At 38.1% G+C, this 19622-nt stretch overlaps 1 protein-coding gene across 17 annotated transcripts in view; it reads right to left on the reverse strand.

The window, feature by feature from the left end:
• LOC116279754 (ankyrin repeat domain-containing protein 26-like) overlaps nucleotides 1–19622 on the reverse strand; it is a 139430-nt gene that overhangs the window by 40291 nt on the left and 79517 nt on the right. For 13 of the 17 annotated variants that reach the window (XR_012066263.1, XR_012066264.1, XM_072953109.1 and 10 more), the window contains 10 exons: nucleotides 18147–18175; nucleotides 17888–17960; nucleotides 15878–16030; nucleotides 14207–14280; nucleotides 13575–13716; nucleotides 11224–11434; nucleotides 9875–10058; nucleotides 8886–9023; nucleotides 7068–7442; nucleotides 5476–5628 (listed from right to left, as the gene is read on the reverse strand). Coding sequence is in view for 15 of the 17 variants with exons in the window: in XM_072953109.1 (XP_072809210.1) it covers nucleotides 5476–5628; nucleotides 7068–7442; nucleotides 8886–9023; nucleotides 9875–10058; nucleotides 11224–11434; nucleotides 13575–13716; nucleotides 14207–14280; nucleotides 15878–16030; nucleotides 17888–17960; nucleotides 18147–18175 (1532 nt within the window). In the remaining 2 variants the exon portion in view is untranslated. The remainder of the gene's footprint in view (nucleotides 1–5475; nucleotides 5629–7067; nucleotides 7443–8885; nucleotides 9024–9874; nucleotides 10059–11223; nucleotides 11435–13574; nucleotides 13717–14206; nucleotides 14281–15877; nucleotides 16031–17887; nucleotides 17961–18146; nucleotides 18176–19622) is intronic. The other 4 variants (XM_072953106.1, XM_072953113.1, XM_072953112.1 and 1 more) reach the window with 4 other exon arrangements.

Genomic DNA, 19622 nt, shown 5'->3' on the forward strand with positions numbered 1-19622 from the left:
TAGGGGACAGAACGTGGGGGCACTGCTGTGTGATTTCTAAGGCTAAATGGCCTCTTTCACTCCATAGAGATGCTCACCCTTAGAACCCAGCCACCACGTTGTGAAGCCCAGGCCACCTACTGAATGTACACGCAGCTGTCCCAGCTGATGACCCCAGGGAATGCCCTTAACCAAAGCCAGCTCCAACTTCCAGACATGTGCATGAACAAGCCCTTAGATTATTTTAGTGCCCTCTTGATGCCAAGTGGAGAAGAAATGAGCTGGCTCCACTGAGCCTTGTCTAAACACAGATTTGGGAACCAAGCAAATGCTGTTTTGAGTCACCAGGTTTTGAGGCAGTTTATTATATAAATTATTAGCAATAAATAACTGGCACAGCTATTGATGTTAAAAATGGGGCACAGCCATTAAAAAAGAACCCGAAATGTGGGGATGCCTTTGCACCCGGAGGTAGACGAAACCTGAGCAGATGCAGAGAAGAGTAAGAGTGAAAACCCAAAGTGTCCCCGAGACTGTGAGTGGAAGCCTGAGGGCCCCTGAAGGGCTGAGAGTGAAGGCTTCTAGGCCAGGGAAGAAAACGACGACCCTGAAACCGGAGGAAACGGGACTCTTGCTACCAAACAGCTGAAAGTAAAACTGACAAGAGAGATAAGCTAAAACAAACAAAAAGATTATTAAATAGAAAGGAACCAGGACTCACTGGGTTCAAATATCTGTATCCCATTTAAAGCATCTCCACATGCCCAATGGTCACATAATGGGTAAGCAGAGAAATGGCTTCCGGGCGAAGATCAAATCTAGGGTGCTGCCAGGAAAACAGTCTAAAGATGAAGCCAAGACTTTGTTAAGACCTTGGAAAGATTTAACGTGCTGCCTCAAATTCCTTTAAACATTTTAAAAGCATAAGAATTTTAAAGGCATGGTCCCCCAGCAGCTTCACAGGAAGCCCAAGGTGAAGAGTTTATCTCAAAAAGACGTGAGAGTAGCTTTTCCAATGGCAGGAACCCCAATAAAATTCACAGGAAACTCAGTTTTAAAGAGAACTGTGGTAGCAAAACTACTGCTTACTAGCTTGGACTCAAAGAGACAAAGACAGTGCAAAATGGGAAGAGGCCTTTGGGTTTTTCTTAGAAGGTCTACAAAGAGGAAGCTGGCTTGAGAGAACTACTCAGCTGCAAACACGGGTCATTGCTCATGAAAGGGACAGAACAAAGAGCTCAGAGAGGGCAGCGAAGGAGAACCCCTCCCAGGGTTAGGACTAAGTCCTAATCAAAGAGCCAGCAGCATCAGGCTACACTGCAGAACTGCTACGGGCCAGCATGCCTCCCATCTTCTATCTGTGAGTGAGGGAGTCCTCAGCAGTTCAGCAGAATGTCAGGTGTGTGGTGGCAAATAACCCGTGTCTCCTTATCCTGAAGCCTCAGCACTGAGAGGAGTGTACCCAAGGGCTGTACTCCAGAAACCACGCCCAGGAGCCTCAGCCCCACCTGGACCTGGTGAAGATGGGAAAGTAAGACCCTGGGCTGGAGCCTGAGCCTAACACCACAGCGACGGAGACCTGCTCACGCCTGAGTGGGGATAAGTCATTTTCTCGTATGGAAGCAGTAAGAAAACATTGTGGCTAGTGAGTAGATTATGCTGGTTTTTGAATGTCTCCATAAATTTTCAAAATTAATTCCATAAAAAAGGTACAATATGGGCCAACCTTAAGTGCCCTGCTCCTAATGAACAAAAAACAGTGAAAGTGGCATCGAGTGAACTGCAGGGCTCGGTTTGAAAAGGCACTTCAGCTTCTGCCTCGCTCTTAACCCTGGAACCCAGTCTCAGGTGGGCAAGCTCAGGCCACAAAGACAGCTTCCGTGTTCCAGGGGAGGTAGTCCACATGCCTGCCCCACCAACGCCACAGCCCACCGCCAACATCAACCATCAGACATCAATGGATGACCCTTCAAGTGATTACAGCCCCCTGCCTTCGAGCTGCCCCACCTGAAGCTGAGAGGAATAGAGGCCAGCTGTCTTGGCCACACTTTTCCTACGTGTAGGTTGTGAACAAAATAAATGCTTATTTAAGCCACTGAACTTTGGGGAGTTTGTTAGGCAAAAACAGATGAACAGAAGAGTGGATGAAAAAAGATAGTAAGAAATGTAACTTGAATAGAGTAGAAATTGGTCTCCTATAAACTGGAATGTAACAAACGTTGAGATTCACTTATTAATGACAAAGTGCTGATGAGAAGCAGCAGGTAGCTGAAAGAAAGACCTCAGAACTAGCGAGAAGGAAGATGCTTTAGAGTCCCCTCCAATCACAGCTTCTTACAAACAGGCATGTATTTCACAGCTTCCCCTCAGCTTTGAGGGCAAGGAAGGCTGGCAAGCAAGGAGACACAGGATTTGAAGTCTAATAATTGAAAAACAACTATAAATAGTCAGTTTACCAAAATCAACCTTTTTACCTCATTTCAATTAACTGAAATTCTAAGAGACAGGCAGCTTTGAGAACTTATTAATCTAGCACTCACTCTTCATTTTCCTTTCCTCAAAGAGAAAATAAAATAGTATGGAACCATAAATGTAGTGTCCTTTGGCAGTATTTAAATTAAATACAACTTTTCCTTTACCTTACTTAAAAGCTTGTTGGTAAGGGAAGGTAAGACTGTCTCAGCTTCGTGTTGTAGCACAATGCTTCTCCATATCATAGATTGGCTTTGAACTTTTGAAATTCAAATTACTAATCTGTTATCTGTTTCTGATAAACTGATTGACTATTATCTAATTTTTAACAGCTGTACTCTTGGAAAATTTCCCTTGGATGGGATGAAATATTTATTTCATTAATTATGCATTAAGCTAGAATACAGCTAGGCATCTCTCCTTTTAAGTAAAAGGAGGCAGACACAGGGAGCTGAGAATGCAGGATCTACACCAAGAACAAGATCGGCACCAGTGTCACACACAAGAACCAAGCCAAAAGAGGACTTCATCGTGAACTGCAAGATGATGGATTAGAGAGGCTTCCAAAGAGGAAGGTTGAATTAATATTTTCCAGGCTTAATCTTTTGCCTCTAGGTAGTGAAATCTATGGATGAGTCTATGAATTATAATGAATGCAACATAATGAAGTGTATTGCAGACTGAGTCAGCAGATCCCGTGACCATGATTTGATGGAAACTGGAGTGAAGTGGGAGGCAAAGGGTGAGAAACTAAAGGTCTGAATGGGGGGAAGGAATGAACTTTACCTTTGCAAGCCTACTTTCTGTCATGTCACAGAGTCAGCAAGGCATAAGCTGGCCACAGGCCCCTTCAGGACACAGCAGATCTCCACAGAAGTGGAGTTACAGACATTCCACGACACTGACTTTTTATTATTATGTAAAACAACTGGTAATATGCAAGAAGACTCGGAAAGAGTTCTCATAACATCTGAATTGGTACTGGCATGGGACAGACATAGATCAATGCATCACCACTGAGAATCTGAAAGAAACCCTCACATTTACGGTCAATTGATTTTCAATACGAGTGTCAAATAACTGAATGAGACAATAATAGTCTTTTTAACAAATGGTACAGGGACAACTGGATATCCACATGCAAAAGAACAAAATTCGACCTCTACCTCGGACAATATGTATAAAATTAACTCAAAATGAAAGAGCTAAAACTACACAATTCTCAGAAGAAAACACAGGCATGTGTCTTCATGACTGGATCTGGCACTTGTTTCTTAGGACAGTAAAAGACAGAAATAGATTAACTGAACTTCATCAATACTAAAAACTTCTACTCTTCAAAAGACACCATCAAGAAGGTAAGAAGGCAAGCTCCTGAACAGGAGGAAATACTTGAAAATCCTACATCTGATCAAAGGCTTGCACCCAGGATACAAAAAGGACTCTGACAATTCAATCATAAAAAGACAACCCAATTTGAAAATGGGCAAAAACCTAAACAGACAGGTCTTCAAAGAAGATACACAAATAGATAAGCACATGAAAAGATCCCCTACATCCTTAGTCATCAGAAAAATGCAAATCAAAGCCACAATGAGATGCCAGTTCACACCTACCAGGAGAGCTGATGACCAGTGGTGACAGGAATGCATAGAAATTGGGAGAATTATACACTTTGGATAAAAACATTAGATGGTGCAGCCACTCTGGAAAACAGTATGGCAGGTCCTCAAAAGGTTAAACAGAGTTACCATATGACCCATGTGACAGCATTTCCATTCTTAAGTATATTCCCCAAAGAAATGGAAACATGTTTATACCAAAACTTGGACAGAAATGTTCACAGCAGCATTATTAGCAATAGCCAAAAAGCAGAGGCAACCCAAAGGTCCATCAACTGATGGATGGATAAATGGTTTAGCCCCACAACCGAGTACTGTTCGACAATAAACAGAAATGGAAATACTGACAAGCGCTGTAACATGGATGAACCTTGAAGACGTTTTGTCAAATGAAAAAAGCTAATCATGAAGGACCGCACAGCATGTGATTCCATTCCTGGGAAACACCCAGAACAGGCACATCTATAGGGACAGAAGTCAGACTGGTGGTTGCCGGGGGGTGGGGGGGCTGTGGTGCTGGGGGGGGTGATGGCCAAGAGATGCAGGCTTTCTTTCTGGGGTGATGGGAATGTTCTAAAATTGATTGTGGCGACAGCTGCACATCTCTGAATATACTAGGAGATAGTAACTATGTATCCTAAATGGGCAAATTATATGATACGTGAATATTTTTCTTTTTTGGTGGAGGGAAGTAACTAAGTTTTACATATTTATTTTTAGAGGAGGTACAGGGGATCGAACCCAGGACCTTGTGTATGCTAAGCATGCACTCTACCACTTGAGTTATGCAATCCCCCTATAACATGTGAATTATATCTCAACAAAGTTAAAAAAAAATCCACAGGCAGGATCTAGACAATTTTCTTAATTCTCTACTTTGGGTGTACAGATGTGATCTGAACTTCTCCATGCTTTGACAACATGTCTAAAATGAATAGAAAATGAAGGCAATATCTAACTTCAACTGGTTTGTATAATGACCTTTCTGCACAAGCTACTCTGAAATCCATGAAATAAATACACACAGATTCTATATCCATTCACAAAAGTGAAGATGAGACATGACAATTTTCTGGAACATTCCATGAAACATTATCCTCTGATTTTATCTAGCTTGCCTCATTGTGGTGAGAGATCACTAAAACATACTGTTTAATAGGAAAAAAAAGTTAACTTCTGTGAGGAAAGAGGTATAATTCTCAACTTTTCTAAGGGTAAATATTATAAGAAAAAAATAAAGAATGGCAGAATGAAAGTCAACATTTAAGAAACAAGTGCATTATAAAGATGATAAAAGTGAAATTATAATGAAGATGCAAAAGAAAGCTGTCCCTGAAAAGCTAGTGTCCTGCAACACTCTGGGCTGCACGTTCACGGCTGACGTGCTGAGTTTCATACATACTGGGTTTGCAGCTTGATGTGGCTTCTTCTCTCCATCCTGTCTCTTATTTTCTGAGTTAGTTTGATGATGTGCTGTCACCTCCAGGGATGCTTCCAAAATGGACACTTTCTTTCGGGTGTCAGCCAGTTCTTGCTGAAGCTGTCTCATACAGGCCTAAAAAGATAACTCTGTTACTGAATTTTCTGTCACCTTATCATTAAGTTACATTAATAATATATAACTCCAACAAATGGGCTTTGAGAACTATCCCCACAGACATCAGTTCACCTTCTTTTCCTCATAGGCACACATTCCTGCTTACTGAATTTCATTAAACACACAGAAGGTGTGGCCCTCCTGCCTTACCGACAGTAAGTTAACTTAGACAATGGAGGCAGCCCCACCAGCCCCTCCCTGCCCCTCCCAGGAAGCGGCCGAGCTTCACCCCCACTGAAGTCTCTGACAGAAAGGGGTGTGCGGGTGGGCTGAGTGGTGGTAAGTTCCACACTGTGGAACATTCTCCCTCTTTCTCATTAGAGGCTTAAGTTCAGAGTTCTTCACATCTTCAATCTGGTGTTTAAACCCTTCCAATAGACTTCCATCTCACAATAAAAAGAGGATATTCCAATGGCCTTTGGGGACCTGAGACAACCTGGCGTCCCCTGCCTCCTGGACTGCAGCTCCCACAGCTCCCCCCACCACTCCCACGCACTCCCTTCCTGCCACTCAGGACTCTGGCTGCTCCTCCTCAGTCTGAATAATGGGACCCCAGTGCCAAACTCGTACATCACAGAGCGCCCCAGTTCCTCTGTACTGGACAAACTTAGATCCGAATGACAGTAACTGAGCCTTGCAATGAGAACTGTGAGCACATTATTTGAAAAAATGTTCAAAGTAAATTACAAATAGAACAGGGGAGACTAAGTCAAACACAGTTTTGCTAAAATTTACATTTGTCCCAAATTATGACTGAATGAAAAGTAGATGCCTTTAAGGAGTGGAGAGGTCATAACAATACATGATTTGAGATGGAAGTATTTCTAAATTTAATTGCAATTGACATGAATAAAAATAAAGTTATATCAACTAAAAATGTATGAAAAGCTACTGAAGGAAAAGTACTGCAAGATACAGCATTTACACGTTAACTGTCAAGGTAATCCACACAATTGAATCTTTTCTCTCTTTCTCTCTCTCTTTTTTTTTTTTGTTTACATTTTTTGTTCACACAACTGAATCTTAATTTCAAAATACTCATTTTAGGTCTGAGCATTTCATTTATCTGCTTCACGATACTAAAATGTGGTCACAGAAAGATTAAAATGATTTAGGCAGTATAAATTACTAAGACCTGCCTGTATCTGTCAACAGCTTATAGCTTAATCTCTTAGAATTTCAGGTGGCACGGCATCTTGACTCAAAGTAAAGCACCTCTCAGGTCTAATTTTTGTTTGCTGCATACAAGAAATGCCTTTAGGCTGCTTTACAGTGTATATATTTATAGCCCGCACACTTTTTATATTCAACTAGTTTCAACGTTCAGCTTCCATCAGATACTACTTTGAATTTTCTTTGAGGAAGTCTGAAAATTAGTTCCCTTTCTGGGTACTTACTTCCATTTCTGCTCTGTCCGTTTCATACTGACACAGTCTGTCCTTTAAACGTCTGCATTCTTTAATTAACTCCATGTTTCCTTCCTCCAGCTTCAGAACTCGTCTGCTCATGGCTTCAAGTTTTCCCGTGTGATCCAGAAATGGCTCTGGGGTATTAAATATTGTCTTTTCACTTCTGGCTTTATTTTGAGCCACTTCTAGTTGCTGTCGAAGCAACGTGTTTTCACTTTGCAGTTTACATATTGTCTCCTTCAAGAATGCCTGCTTTGCAATGTATTTGATGACATCCCCTTGTGTGCTCTGAGACAAGGATTCAGTTTCCTCGTTTGAATGCTGGGCTTGGCCTCGGTCAGACAGCTCAAAATCCATTGTGTCCTGTAAGTGAAACCCCTCATCTCTTACTCTTTGAACTGTACGCAATAAACTGACATATCATAATTTCCTTTGAAGTGGAAGACTAATCTCTAAGTTTATACAACAAAAAGTTTGCAGTAACTGGGTATCCAACTGGAAAAACTTAAGGTGGATACAAATCTCAAACTTTTACCAGAAATCCCCCAAAGTTCAAAAATTTAATTAAAGACAGTGAATCCATGAAAGTAAAAAAGAAACCACAAAAGGATGTTTAAGAAGCTCAGAATCGGAAAGGCCTTTCTTTCTCTGAAATACAACAAACCCAAAAGGCTTAAAATAAAAAATGAATAATTCTGACTACACTTAAAAATTATATCTGACATCTAACCTTTACAGCTACCGCCAAAGTAAGAGCCTTAGCTCTGTATAAATTGGGACAGGTTAGATTTCCTAAAAAATTCTTTCCTGAGAATATTCCATAAATATTCTCCCTTTCTAACATTTTTAGAGCGAGTTATAAGAATTACATGTATGGATAAATGATAAATCTAAGCACTGTACTAAGCACGTCTACAAACATCAGTTAACTCATTTAGCTGTGACAATTCTGGAATAAAGGGTTAAAAACACAAGCAAGCTGCAGGGTTTCCCCCAGGGCTTCTGACTCTCTGACTCTTACACCAAACCAAAGCTACTTCTCTAGGATAAATACATAAACACAAGAGAAGCCTTCTATTTCCCTAATGGTGAATACACTAAAGGTAAAGAAGGTCAAATTTATAGAGCTCTTCTTAGAAAATCAGGAGACTATTTGCTTCTGCAATAATTTTTATTTCTTCTTCATGATGTTTATAACAGTAATGGATGTGAAATAGCAGGGAAATACAGTGAACTGTTTAATTAAAAATAAAATACTGATCAATAAATTATCACTAAGTATAGATTATGGCATATCTTTCACTATACTCGAAAGCTCCTTGTACTGAAATCGGATACCACATGGAGCAGAGCGTTACTTTTGATCACACGTAGGAGAATGACACCCAAACTACGGTTTCTGAACTGGCTATACTTTTTCCTCCTTACCATCAGTGGAAATGATAAAGTAACCTCTCCATTAGTCTATCAAAGGAGTGAGATCACTGCCAGAAACTAGAATGCCTGCTGTTAGTAGCAACAGTTTTGAGATAATGGAAAGCTCATCAATTCCTATGGACAATATTAACAGCTTCTCCTTGGATGAGGCCGTTGTGAATGTCACGACATCACTGTTGCCGGCAAGTGGATTTGAATTCAAAATATTGCTTTATCCAACAGGCCGGAAATGCAACCTCCAGAAAATATATTTACATATATAGGCTTTTAAAACCCTGTATACTTTCTGTACCTACAGTATTGGTTTTTAAACTATGTAAGTATACAAATTCATACACACACATGTTTGAAGATGACTAAAGAAAATACCTCAGCATTCATTTTCTTATTAGCCTTTTCTGCCTCCTTTTGTTGGGAAAGACTATGGACCAGGATTTCATCTTGTATTAGTTGGGCATTCTGCTCTCGAGAAAGTTGTCTCTGAGCATCATTTCGCTCTTCTAAAACCTGAAGACATATTACATTTGGGTTTGGGTTTTATACCATGAAAAAAAGTCAAAAAAAGCTTAGGAGGGGAATCTTTAAAAAAAAATTTTAAACCTGTTAATAAGAAGTAGCCTTTTTAAGCACAGGGACCTTTAATGCACATAAATAACTCAAATTCTAATATACGTGACAGCTAAATGTATCACAGAGCAAAAACACAAGGGATGTAGTAGTATCATGAAAGAAAAACTTTTTTAGCACTTTTTAAATTAAGTTATAGTCATTTTACAATGTTGTGTCAAATTCCAGTGTAGAGCACAATTTTTCAGTTGTACATGAACATATATATATTCATTGTGACATTTTCTTGTTGTGAGCTACCACAAGATCTTGCAGATATTTCCCTGTGCTGTACAGTATAATCTTGTTTATCTATTCTGCATATGCCTGTCAGTATCTACAAATTTTGAAATCCCAGTGACAGAAAATTTCTTTATAAAGCATTTAACCAGTTCCAACATAGTCTCAAGGTGATTTAGCCTGGATTTTAACTTCAAAGAGCCAAAATTAACACATGGATTTGAATTAGACTTGTTACTTTGTTGAATGGGCCAAAACCGTCAATCCTTATGTTAATGATTAAGCTCAATTTAACTTCCATTCCTTCATTCAGAAAAGGCACAGAGCATCTATTAGATGCCAAGAACACCAAGAAATTAGTAAATTAAGCTCTAAATGTCATAGTTCATATTTAGGTTGAGATAACTTTTATTTGTTTTAAATGAAATATAGATTAATTCAAAAGAATATTGTAAATAATATTGATGAAACAGTGTTAGAGGTACAAAACTTTCACATTATGACTAATTTACCTGATTTGGTTTATTCCTTACGCTCTTCAGTTTGCATTCTTGTGCTCGGGCAGTACTTTCAAGTTGTTGTTTTAGGTAATCTTGCTCATTGTATTGTTTCTCTTTTCTTTTTAAATCGTCCTTAGATTTTCCGTATAATGTATAAGAATTTTTCTTCTTCTTTGTTTCTTGTTCTAATGTGAATCTGCAGTGAAATATGCTTACCTTAAAATTTATTTTGTTAGAAAATAAAAAGTTCATTTTATGATCTGGTTCTTCACATGCTGATTTATTACCCTAATGGAATTTCTATGTTCTCAATTTGTTTTTCATTTCTAAGTCTCACATTTTAAATTCCTCACTTCAACCACTTCATAAAGATAGATACACACACAAACACACACGTTTGAAAAGTAGCAATGAAAAGACAAAATGCTACTGGGTTTCAGACAAGAGTAACTCTGGTCAATAGTGTAGGAAAGAAATTTTGCAATTATTCAGTAAGGTTTGAATTGAAAATTACCCTTTTTTCCCCACATAGTCATAAATGACTCCTTCATTGGGACAGAGAATTTAGTTACTAGTTAAAACAGAAGTTGCTATTTAGAAACACGTTTATAAGTTCATGAGGGATAAAATTTCAACTTCCTGAAGTATCACAGGGACTCCTACATGATCTCCAGTGGAAGGTAACATCCACAGGCATCTTTTCCAGAACACAGACCCGCTAATTAGCATAATCCAAGGTGAGGCTGGGGAGTCTACTCCCTGATGCCCTACACTATGTTTCTTCTTTTGCAACACTTTGAACTTACCTTGTTGAATATTACTTATTTAGTAAATCATTTTTAAATCCCTTTTGGTACAAGGCAGGATCCATAGTAAGTAATTAAAAAATAAAGAGTAATCCATGCTTTCAGCATAGACCTTGGAACTAATCTTATCTCTGCATGAGAGAGATGCTGAATAAACTAACCAGTAATCACTTTCCACTTTACTTTTTTGTCCATCCATTCATATGTTCAGAATCAAACTGCATGAATTTTTTTTAAAGTTTCTGCCTTGAGAAAAATGGTCATTTCATAATTCTGCAAGTGGGAATGTAAAGTAATATAAACTTTCTGGAGGACAATTGAGAGATAAGGATCAAAGATTTTTTTTAAAGAAATATAGAATGAGGAGATATATATATATATATATATTGCTGTGTTATTTCCAAGAGTCTCATATTCCACAATATTAATGAAATTTTCTCCCCTGTAAAATCCCAAAAGGTAAGTTAGCAATTATAAGACTTCTCCTACATACCTACAGTATTAAAGTAAATATAAAGAGTTCGAATATTTCTTTAAAACCAAGAAATTCAGTACCTCATGCGGCAGAGCTCTCGTTCCCACTCCATATTTTGAAGTTTTAACTGTGATTTTTCTTCTCTTGTTTTCAGCAGCTCTGTGTGTAGCCAGTTCACCTTATCTTCCATTTCTTTAAGTTTTCCTTTAAGTACTGCACAGTCAGATTCTTTAAGTTCTATTGATCTGAATGAATCAACTGGATCCTGAATTTTCAATAACCGATCAGAATCTGCATTAGGAAGAAAACAAAAATAGAAACAAAATATATGAATAATTTTTGTGTATAAAGGACTGTGCATTTTCACATTCATTCATCCATACATTGAACAAATGGATATTGAGCATCTATAACGTGGAAGACAATCTTCTAAGCTCTGCAGATATTAAAAGAATGACAAAGTAGTATTATGAACATTATGCAAATAAATTTGACAACTCAGATGAAGTGGGTAAAATTCCTTGAAGGAGAGAAATTACAAAAGCTCAATTAAGAAAGAACAAATAAGCTAAAAAGCCCTATATCTTAAAAACCAAAAGTCCTATTTAAAGACCTTACGACAAAGAAAATTCCAGTCCCAATGGTTACACTGGAGAATTCTACCAAATATTTTAGGAAAATTTAATACCAATTCTACACAAATTCTCCTCAAAAAATGAAGAGGAAGAAATATGTCCTCATTCTATAAAGCTGACATCACCCTGAATCCAAAACCAGACAAAGATATTACAAGAAAGAAAACTAATGTCATGAAAATGGAGGTAAAACTTCTAAAAAAACATTAGCGAATTAAATCCAACAATACAGGATAATTCATCGTGACCAAGTCGGGTGTATCCCAAGAATGCAGGGCTGTTTTAACACTTAAAAATCAATGCTATTCATCATATTAACAAACTAAACAAGAAACCATATGATCATGTCAGTGGATAAAGAGTCACTTGCCAAACCTCAACATGTATTCCTGATAAAAACTTCCAGCAAACTAGGAACCAAGGGAACGTCTTCACTATGACAAAGATCTGTGCTAAGCCTACAGCTGACACCATATGCAACGGTGAAAAATGGAATGCTTTTCCCAGAAGATGAGGAACCGGACAGGAGTGGCTTCTCTTACTTCTTCTAATCAGCACTGTACTGGAGCCAGTGCAATCAGGCAAAATAAAGAACCAAAAGGCATCTGGATGGGAAATGAAGAGGTAAAAGTGTCTGCTAATCAGCGGGAAATATTGCATGGTGCGAGTCAGCTAACTCCAACCTGTGGGCCGGGTTGCTTGCTTTGGTCAATAAACTTTTACCATGTCCATTACAGCCACGTCCATTAACTTGTGTATTGTCCATGGCTACTCTTGTTGCAACAGTGACAGAGCTGATTAGCTGTGACAGAGAATGTATTCATTGGCTGCAAGTCTTAAATGTGAACTACCCTTAGTAACACAGTAGTTTAAAGAAGAAAAAGCTTGACCACCTCTGGTTATGTAGAAAATCTGAGAGAATCCATAAAAAGGCTACTAGAACTAACAAATGGGTTCAGCCAGGTTGGAGGGCACAGGGTCAGCATACAGAAATCAACTGCATTTCTATCATCAGAAACTAAAATTTAAAATACATTATTTTAAAACAAATAAATAAAAATATACAACTTTTAACTTCACTGAAAAATAAGAAATACAGGTAAACTCATAGAAGACGGAAAGACCCAGACACTAAAAACTCTAAAATATTACTGAGAAAATCAAGGAAGACCTATGTAAACGGAGAAATAAACTTTGTTCGGGGTTAAAAATTCCATATAGTTAAGAAGTCAATTCTCCCCAAATTAATCTACAGATTCAACATAATCTACATCTCATTTCCAGGACACTAGCAGACTTTTTTTTTTTACATTGAAAAGCTGATTCTAAAATTCATGTGGAAAGAGGGGTAATAAAAGGAAACAAGATGAAGCCAGAGGACTGTGGCCTTTAACCATGGAGCTACGAGAAGCAGGAGCTGGATTTTAGGCAAGGAGGTAACAAAGACCTGAATTTTAAAAACTGTCTAGTAATCCCGGTTGCGGGGTAGACCAAGGTCCCAGGAGGCGGAGCGGCGGCGAAGAAAGTCCTGAGGTGATTTCAGCGTTCTAGGAGGGAAGCAGTGATGACCTGACCTCGGGTGAAGGCGTAGGGGCAGCAGAGTCAACAGAAAGCACAGGGAGAGGGGCGGCCACAGCCCCTGGCTGGCAGCGCACACGTCTGCTTCTGCTTCAACACAGAGCAGGCCTCTGAGACGCCGCGGCCTGTGACGCAGCCTCGCTCCCCGGGCAGCGCTGGGTGTGCACGCGTCACCGCGAGACGCTTGAACAGGCTGTGCAGTCACACGGGGGGCCTACCTTCACTCTCCGGGCCAAGTCGTTTGATTGGCCTCAGGGTGTCCTTAAAATTATGGAAAAGCGACTCGGAATCCTCGGAAGCTCTCCCCGGTGACAGAGTTAAGTCATCGAGGAAATCCACAGAATTCATCTGCTCTTTGACCTACAAGTAAATAATGCTATTTCACAGTGTCTCCAACATAGTTATAAAATATGCTCAGTGTACAGAGGTGATAGATATCCATCTTTTTATGAGAGCAAAAACACAGACACTTCTCGAAAGAACTGATTTCTGTCAAAAGGCTAACTTTATCAATAGTGTTTCTAAGTGATTTTTAAGTAAATGTTTCTACAACAAAGAGGATTTTCTGTTTTTCCACTCTATCTTTTATAATTTTTTTTACTACAGGAAAACAATATTCAGGAAGGTTTTTTCGCCTCAATTCCAAGGATAAAGTTTAACTATAAATGATTATAGATCCTAACGATACTTTAAGTTTTCTAACTAGATAAAATGCTATTAAAAACTAACTATTAAATAATTATTTATTGACTCTAAAAGTCTAGTTTGAAAGGCAACTTTTTTTGAACTGTGTTATTAAAGCACAGAAAACAGTATTAAACCAGAAATTTAAATTTACATTTTTACATACCAGTGAGTAGTTATTTTCACTTCCATCAAGTCTTTCTTCCTCTTCCTCAGATGTCCTTTCTAAGTCTAGGTCTGCTGAAAAATGAATATGCTTAGTTAAAATTCACTACTTAGAACAGCTAGATAAAAGGCATCATCTTTATAAAAACATAAAACACATTTCATCAATTGATAGTTCAAATTAAGCTTAATCTTTAGCTGGATATTTACTTCTTTAAGAAATACTTCTAATTATTTAAAACTTCAACAAACTGGGAAATACTAGATGTTACCAGATTAAAGGCATACAAACATCTCAAAGTTTCACTCACAAATTGATTCACCAGACATGAACAAAACAAAGAGAAATAAAACAAAATTTAAAAATACAGTAGAAATATACAAAGTCACGATAGACTCTATTCTCTACCTCCTAACAGTACCTCTTTAACAACATACCAAGCTTCAAGAGCAATGTTATTCATGGTTTCCAAAATTACTGCTACTTTTTATGCTTTTATCTTTCCTTTATCTGAAATGTTTCCCTCTATTGTTCTGACAAGTTCCTTTTCCTCTTTGAAGACTCAGCCTGCTCTGTGAAGTCCTCCTTGATTACAGCTGTCTTTCTGCAGAGACACAGGGATCTCTTTCCTTGGAGTTACCTTGGTACTTCACAGATTTTTCTAGTGTGTCTTCACCAGCTGAACTGCAAACTATTTCTTTACATGTCTATCCTCTTTGCTCCTCTGCTGCCGAGGACAAACTCTTAAAAGTATCTTTGTATAAACAGTATTTATTAGAAAAACTTTGAGTTTATAGCTTGTAGTCACTACTATAGGAGATAACTGAGAATCTTTTGTAAATACGACAGTAATTCTACAGGTAAGGAAAGAAAAGATAAAACTATAGGAGCAGAAAAAACATTGTATGACTTATTACTACAGCTCTGATTATATCACTGATTAAGGCACTAAATTAATTGGTATATACAGTAGAACACATATTAGATGTGGTTAATCAACAGACTGGGTATCCTAGAAGAATTAGAATCGATATTCCATATATTATTTTTAAGTGATAAAGCACTCCTGAAAAACCAATATCCTTTTCAACCTATCAATCCATTACAAATAATAAAACAAGCTGATATACGATGTGGACACAGTTAAGAAGGAGGTCCTGTGTAGCAAATCCCCAATGTCTGCCACTACCGCTGGGAAAGCCACTTCTAAAATACAGAAAGGCAGAGAATATACTAGAAATATTTTGATATTTAGTTGCAGAGGTGCTTTTTCAGTTACACTGAATATGGCTATAACAAACATTTATAAATTCAGAGCTAGATGAAAATAAAGCTAAGAAATCGTATTTTCAGAAGGGAATCTTTGGATGCCCACCTAGGTTTCCCAACTAGTCACAAAGCTCTAGACATCACTCTCCTACCCGCTCTCAGGACTGTGCTAAACACTAGTCTGAACGAACTTACTTTCTCCTAATTCCCTTTGCTATTTAATATGTTGCTTTGTCAGAGGATGAATGTAAATGTCATGCCAAAAGGTATTGTCCAGTTGTAGGTTGCATAAAAGAAGTAAACACAAAGGAGATCCTGCCACAAAATGATTCCTGCAAAGTCAGAGTATGGTGAAGCCACGCACAGGTAGGCCATGGCTAGCTCTCTGTGCTGCTTTATTACCTTCTTTGCTGCTTCTGTTCTCTGGCAGCTGTGACTCACACAGGCCACGGAGCGCTGCGTTTTCTGACAGAGACACGGCTCCAATATTCATCCGGTCTTTGTCTACTAGGGCCGTCTGCCTCAGTTCTGTGGGTGCTGACTGGTTTGTGGTCACTGATTGTGAGACCAACGGACATTTATCAACTTTCAAATGCTTGGCTCTTTTACCAGCCGCATTATTGAGGCTCAAACTAGTAGAATCCCCATCTGAAGTTTCCACTTATTAAAATGTGAATAACAAAACAAACTTGACTAACTTGTACGAATTCTCTTCCCAGAGCAGCAGCCCCATGTCCTCCTCTCCTCCCAAACACACTGCTCCTTCCCAGCTGGTTGTACTTTACATGTCATTGCTGTTCACATAGGGAACCACTGTCTCTCTTTTTTCTACTTTTAACTTCCTAGTATTACTTATTTGGATTCACTCATCACTCTCTATAAAACAGTCTATATTCCATAAGAGCTTTATGAATAATTATGATTCTTCAACATATGAATTTTTTCATTAACAAAATGTATGTCTAACCAGACATTTACCAGACGTTTAAATATGCATGACAGTATTGTGTCCTAGAGACATGGGCTTTAAGAAAACTTTTACTGAATGGTACTACTTACATTACAATGAGACACAGTCTTTCCTCAATGTACCAATATCTTCAGAATTCTTACCTTAAGCCTTGGATAATCATCATAAACTTACATAGAAAGGATAGCCTTGAGTGACTAATTTTCTCCATATAAAAATAGGGTAAGTCTAGGTACAAGCTAGATCCATAGAGTACAGGGTGCCACGAGACAGGAAATATGTAACAAAAATGTTTTCCTTTTCTTAAAAGAATTAAGTTGTCAGATTTAAACTTTTAGAGACAAGTTAAAGAAAAAAAGGCAAGAAATGTAGCAGTGAACTTTAAAGCCCACTTCATCACAAGGGCCCCTTTATCGTTTCACATCCATGAACCCTGTTTAAAACAGCAGTTCTCAAGTGCCATCTGAGAAGCCCTGAAGCCCCAAGTTCCCTCCATCTAGGGAGTCCAGGAGGTCAAAACTAATTTCACAATAATACTGAACGCTATTTTCATTCTCATTCTCCGTTAAGTGTGCAGTGGAAGTTTCCAGATATATGACATGTGATAACATCATAGCTCTAATGGCTAATGGAATGTTTCTGTGTGCTTGTTTTCTAAATCTTTCAGTTTTATTTTCTAATATACTAAACATCAATAGATACAACCCACTTAAAAGTTCTTCAGAATTCTCAATAATTTTTAATAGTATAAAAAATATCCTAAACCCCAAAACTTTTAGGATTATTGTTTTAAAAGATCATGTCTACCAAATACTAAGGCAGGACCAGTAACTTCCATCATTTTTAATAATCAAAGACACCACACACACACACACACACACACACACACACACACACACTCTCCTAATCAAAACATCCAGTTGGCTTAAGATCTTTGGGCTAGGGAAATAGCTCAGTGGTAGAGCACATGCTTAGCATGCACAAGGTTCTGGGTTCATTCCCTAGGACCTCCATTAATAAATAAATACAGAAATAAATTAATACCATCAATGTGATAGCACTCGATGAAATAATTAAAGTGAACTATGACTGACATGTTAGCAAGTGAAGCTTTACCCTACGTAAAGGTCAGAATTCAATTAAGCATTTTAAAACTCTGGAAAAATCTTAGAACCTAATAATCAATCTCTCAGAATCCCTGAGAAGGACAGGGACTCCAAACTGAGCACTTTGGTGTCTCCCAACATCAACAAAAACATCCAAGTCAAAGCTGACATTTTAAAAATCTATTTCTTATGCTTATGTATATTTTTCAAACGTGGATACCGATCGTAACATCTGCGTTACTTGTGTCACCTTTCAATTAAATTTGAAAAAATAAAAGGAATTAGGAATAAGAAGACTACTTCATTTCATAGTTAAATTTGTATTGCATAATTTACCTGATTTCAGTCTTTGTAAATTCTTCATTGCTCCCGTTTTTTTAGGAACAGAATCTTTCACTCCAACTGCAGGCTGAATGGTTTTTGAAACAAACCGATTAATAATGTACATTTGATACAATCTGTAGTAATAATTCAAGGGGGGAGGGTCTAGCTCAGTGCTAGAGTGCCTGCTTAGCAGTGCATGAGGTCCTAGGCTAAATTCCCAGTACCCTCATTAAAAAAAAAAAATTCAAGATAAAAGTATAAAAGTTTTTACCTTCAGGTGAGGATATTTCTCAGTAGAACCTAAAAGCCAAAAGGGACACATAATCGATTATAAGTAAATACGAAAGCCAACTATCCAGTCATGCGGTTAGTACTGAGCACAATCCTCATGCTTGCTTTGGAAATGAACACGTTAGGTTTCGGTGTTTTGTTTTTCAGGGGCAGTTAGGACAGCAACAAGACAGACATATGAATCCATTATAGATACTCAATAAAGAACAGGAATATAGGTTTAACAAAACATGCAGTTAAGATTTCAAAAGTATGATTATGTTTCAAATGACTTTATAAAATAGAAACGTGCACATATACAAGTGTGAACATGCTGCCTGAGGAGGAGAAAAGCGATCTTTAATCAGAGGAACAAGTCACGGCTCCAAGAAGACAAATGTGAAAGCTGACGGTAAAACGCAACAGCACATCTTTCATGCGACTGACACCATTAGACTACAAGTATTTATCATGCTCTTCAATTTGTCCTGTGATTTAGGAAGTCCACAGTTGTGATGGCAGTTCATTTGAATGTGCAGTTCACTTCTCGTCAGAGAAAGTGTTATGAATTGATCAGCTTGGATACACACTTGTAGAATAATCGTTCAGAAAAATATTCACTTTTTCCTATACCCACGTGGGCTACTGGTATGCCTACATTTCTTGGATCCTCTAGCCGTCAAAGTTTCTTGATCCACTCATGCAAGAAAGAATGTATACTGAGTTTTCAATACTGAAATCTGGTGATCAAAAAAAAATTTCATTGCCACAGAATTATTAGACATTGAAAGTCTTTTATATTTCAAAACCTGTGTAGTACTCACTGAAAATAACAACTTTAGCATTTATGGAATGAATCCTATTAATTTCTTTTATTTCCAAAATTGGTTTGGTAAATCAGGCTAATGTTTAAAAGGATTTTTGTGAAACAAATATCTTATCAAAAAATTAGGTATCATTAAAAACAACAACAACAACAACAACAACAACAACAACACAGCCAATGCTTCATATTCAAATTAATCTCACTTGAATAACAAATACCAATACATGTATCTTTGAAGCCTGATAGGAGGAGTGGCTGTGGTTTACCCCAATTCTAGGCCCCCTCCTGATTCCGCAGTATTCTCTGGAGTGGCAGTGATCTAACCTGGCTTCAGTGCAAATATGCTGATGCCATCAAAAAGGAGTTCTCTCAAGTTTCCCCTCAATTCCAAACTCACCTACCTGCGGCCTTTTCCCCCTCCTTCCTTCTTTCCACTTTCCTCTTCAAAGGTACCTCTAGATCTGCGGTCTTAATTCTTCCCCTTCTCTATTCTTTGGACGGATGATGCCCACCACTTCTTTTCCCTCTCTGCTTAGCAGCAGTAGCTTACATCTCTAATTTCTACTTTAATTCTCTGCCTCGCTCTGGCTATGAATGTGCTCAGAAAGAAAAACAAAATCATGCTTTTCCTTGCTGCTGTTTTGTCTTTAA

This window comes from Vicugna pacos, chromosome 32, assembly GCF_048564905.1.
Source record: "Vicugna pacos chromosome 32, VicPac4, whole genome shotgun sequence".
In the NCBI taxonomy this organism is placed as follows: domain Eukaryota; kingdom Metazoa; phylum Chordata; class Mammalia; order Artiodactyla; family Camelidae; genus Vicugna; species Vicugna pacos.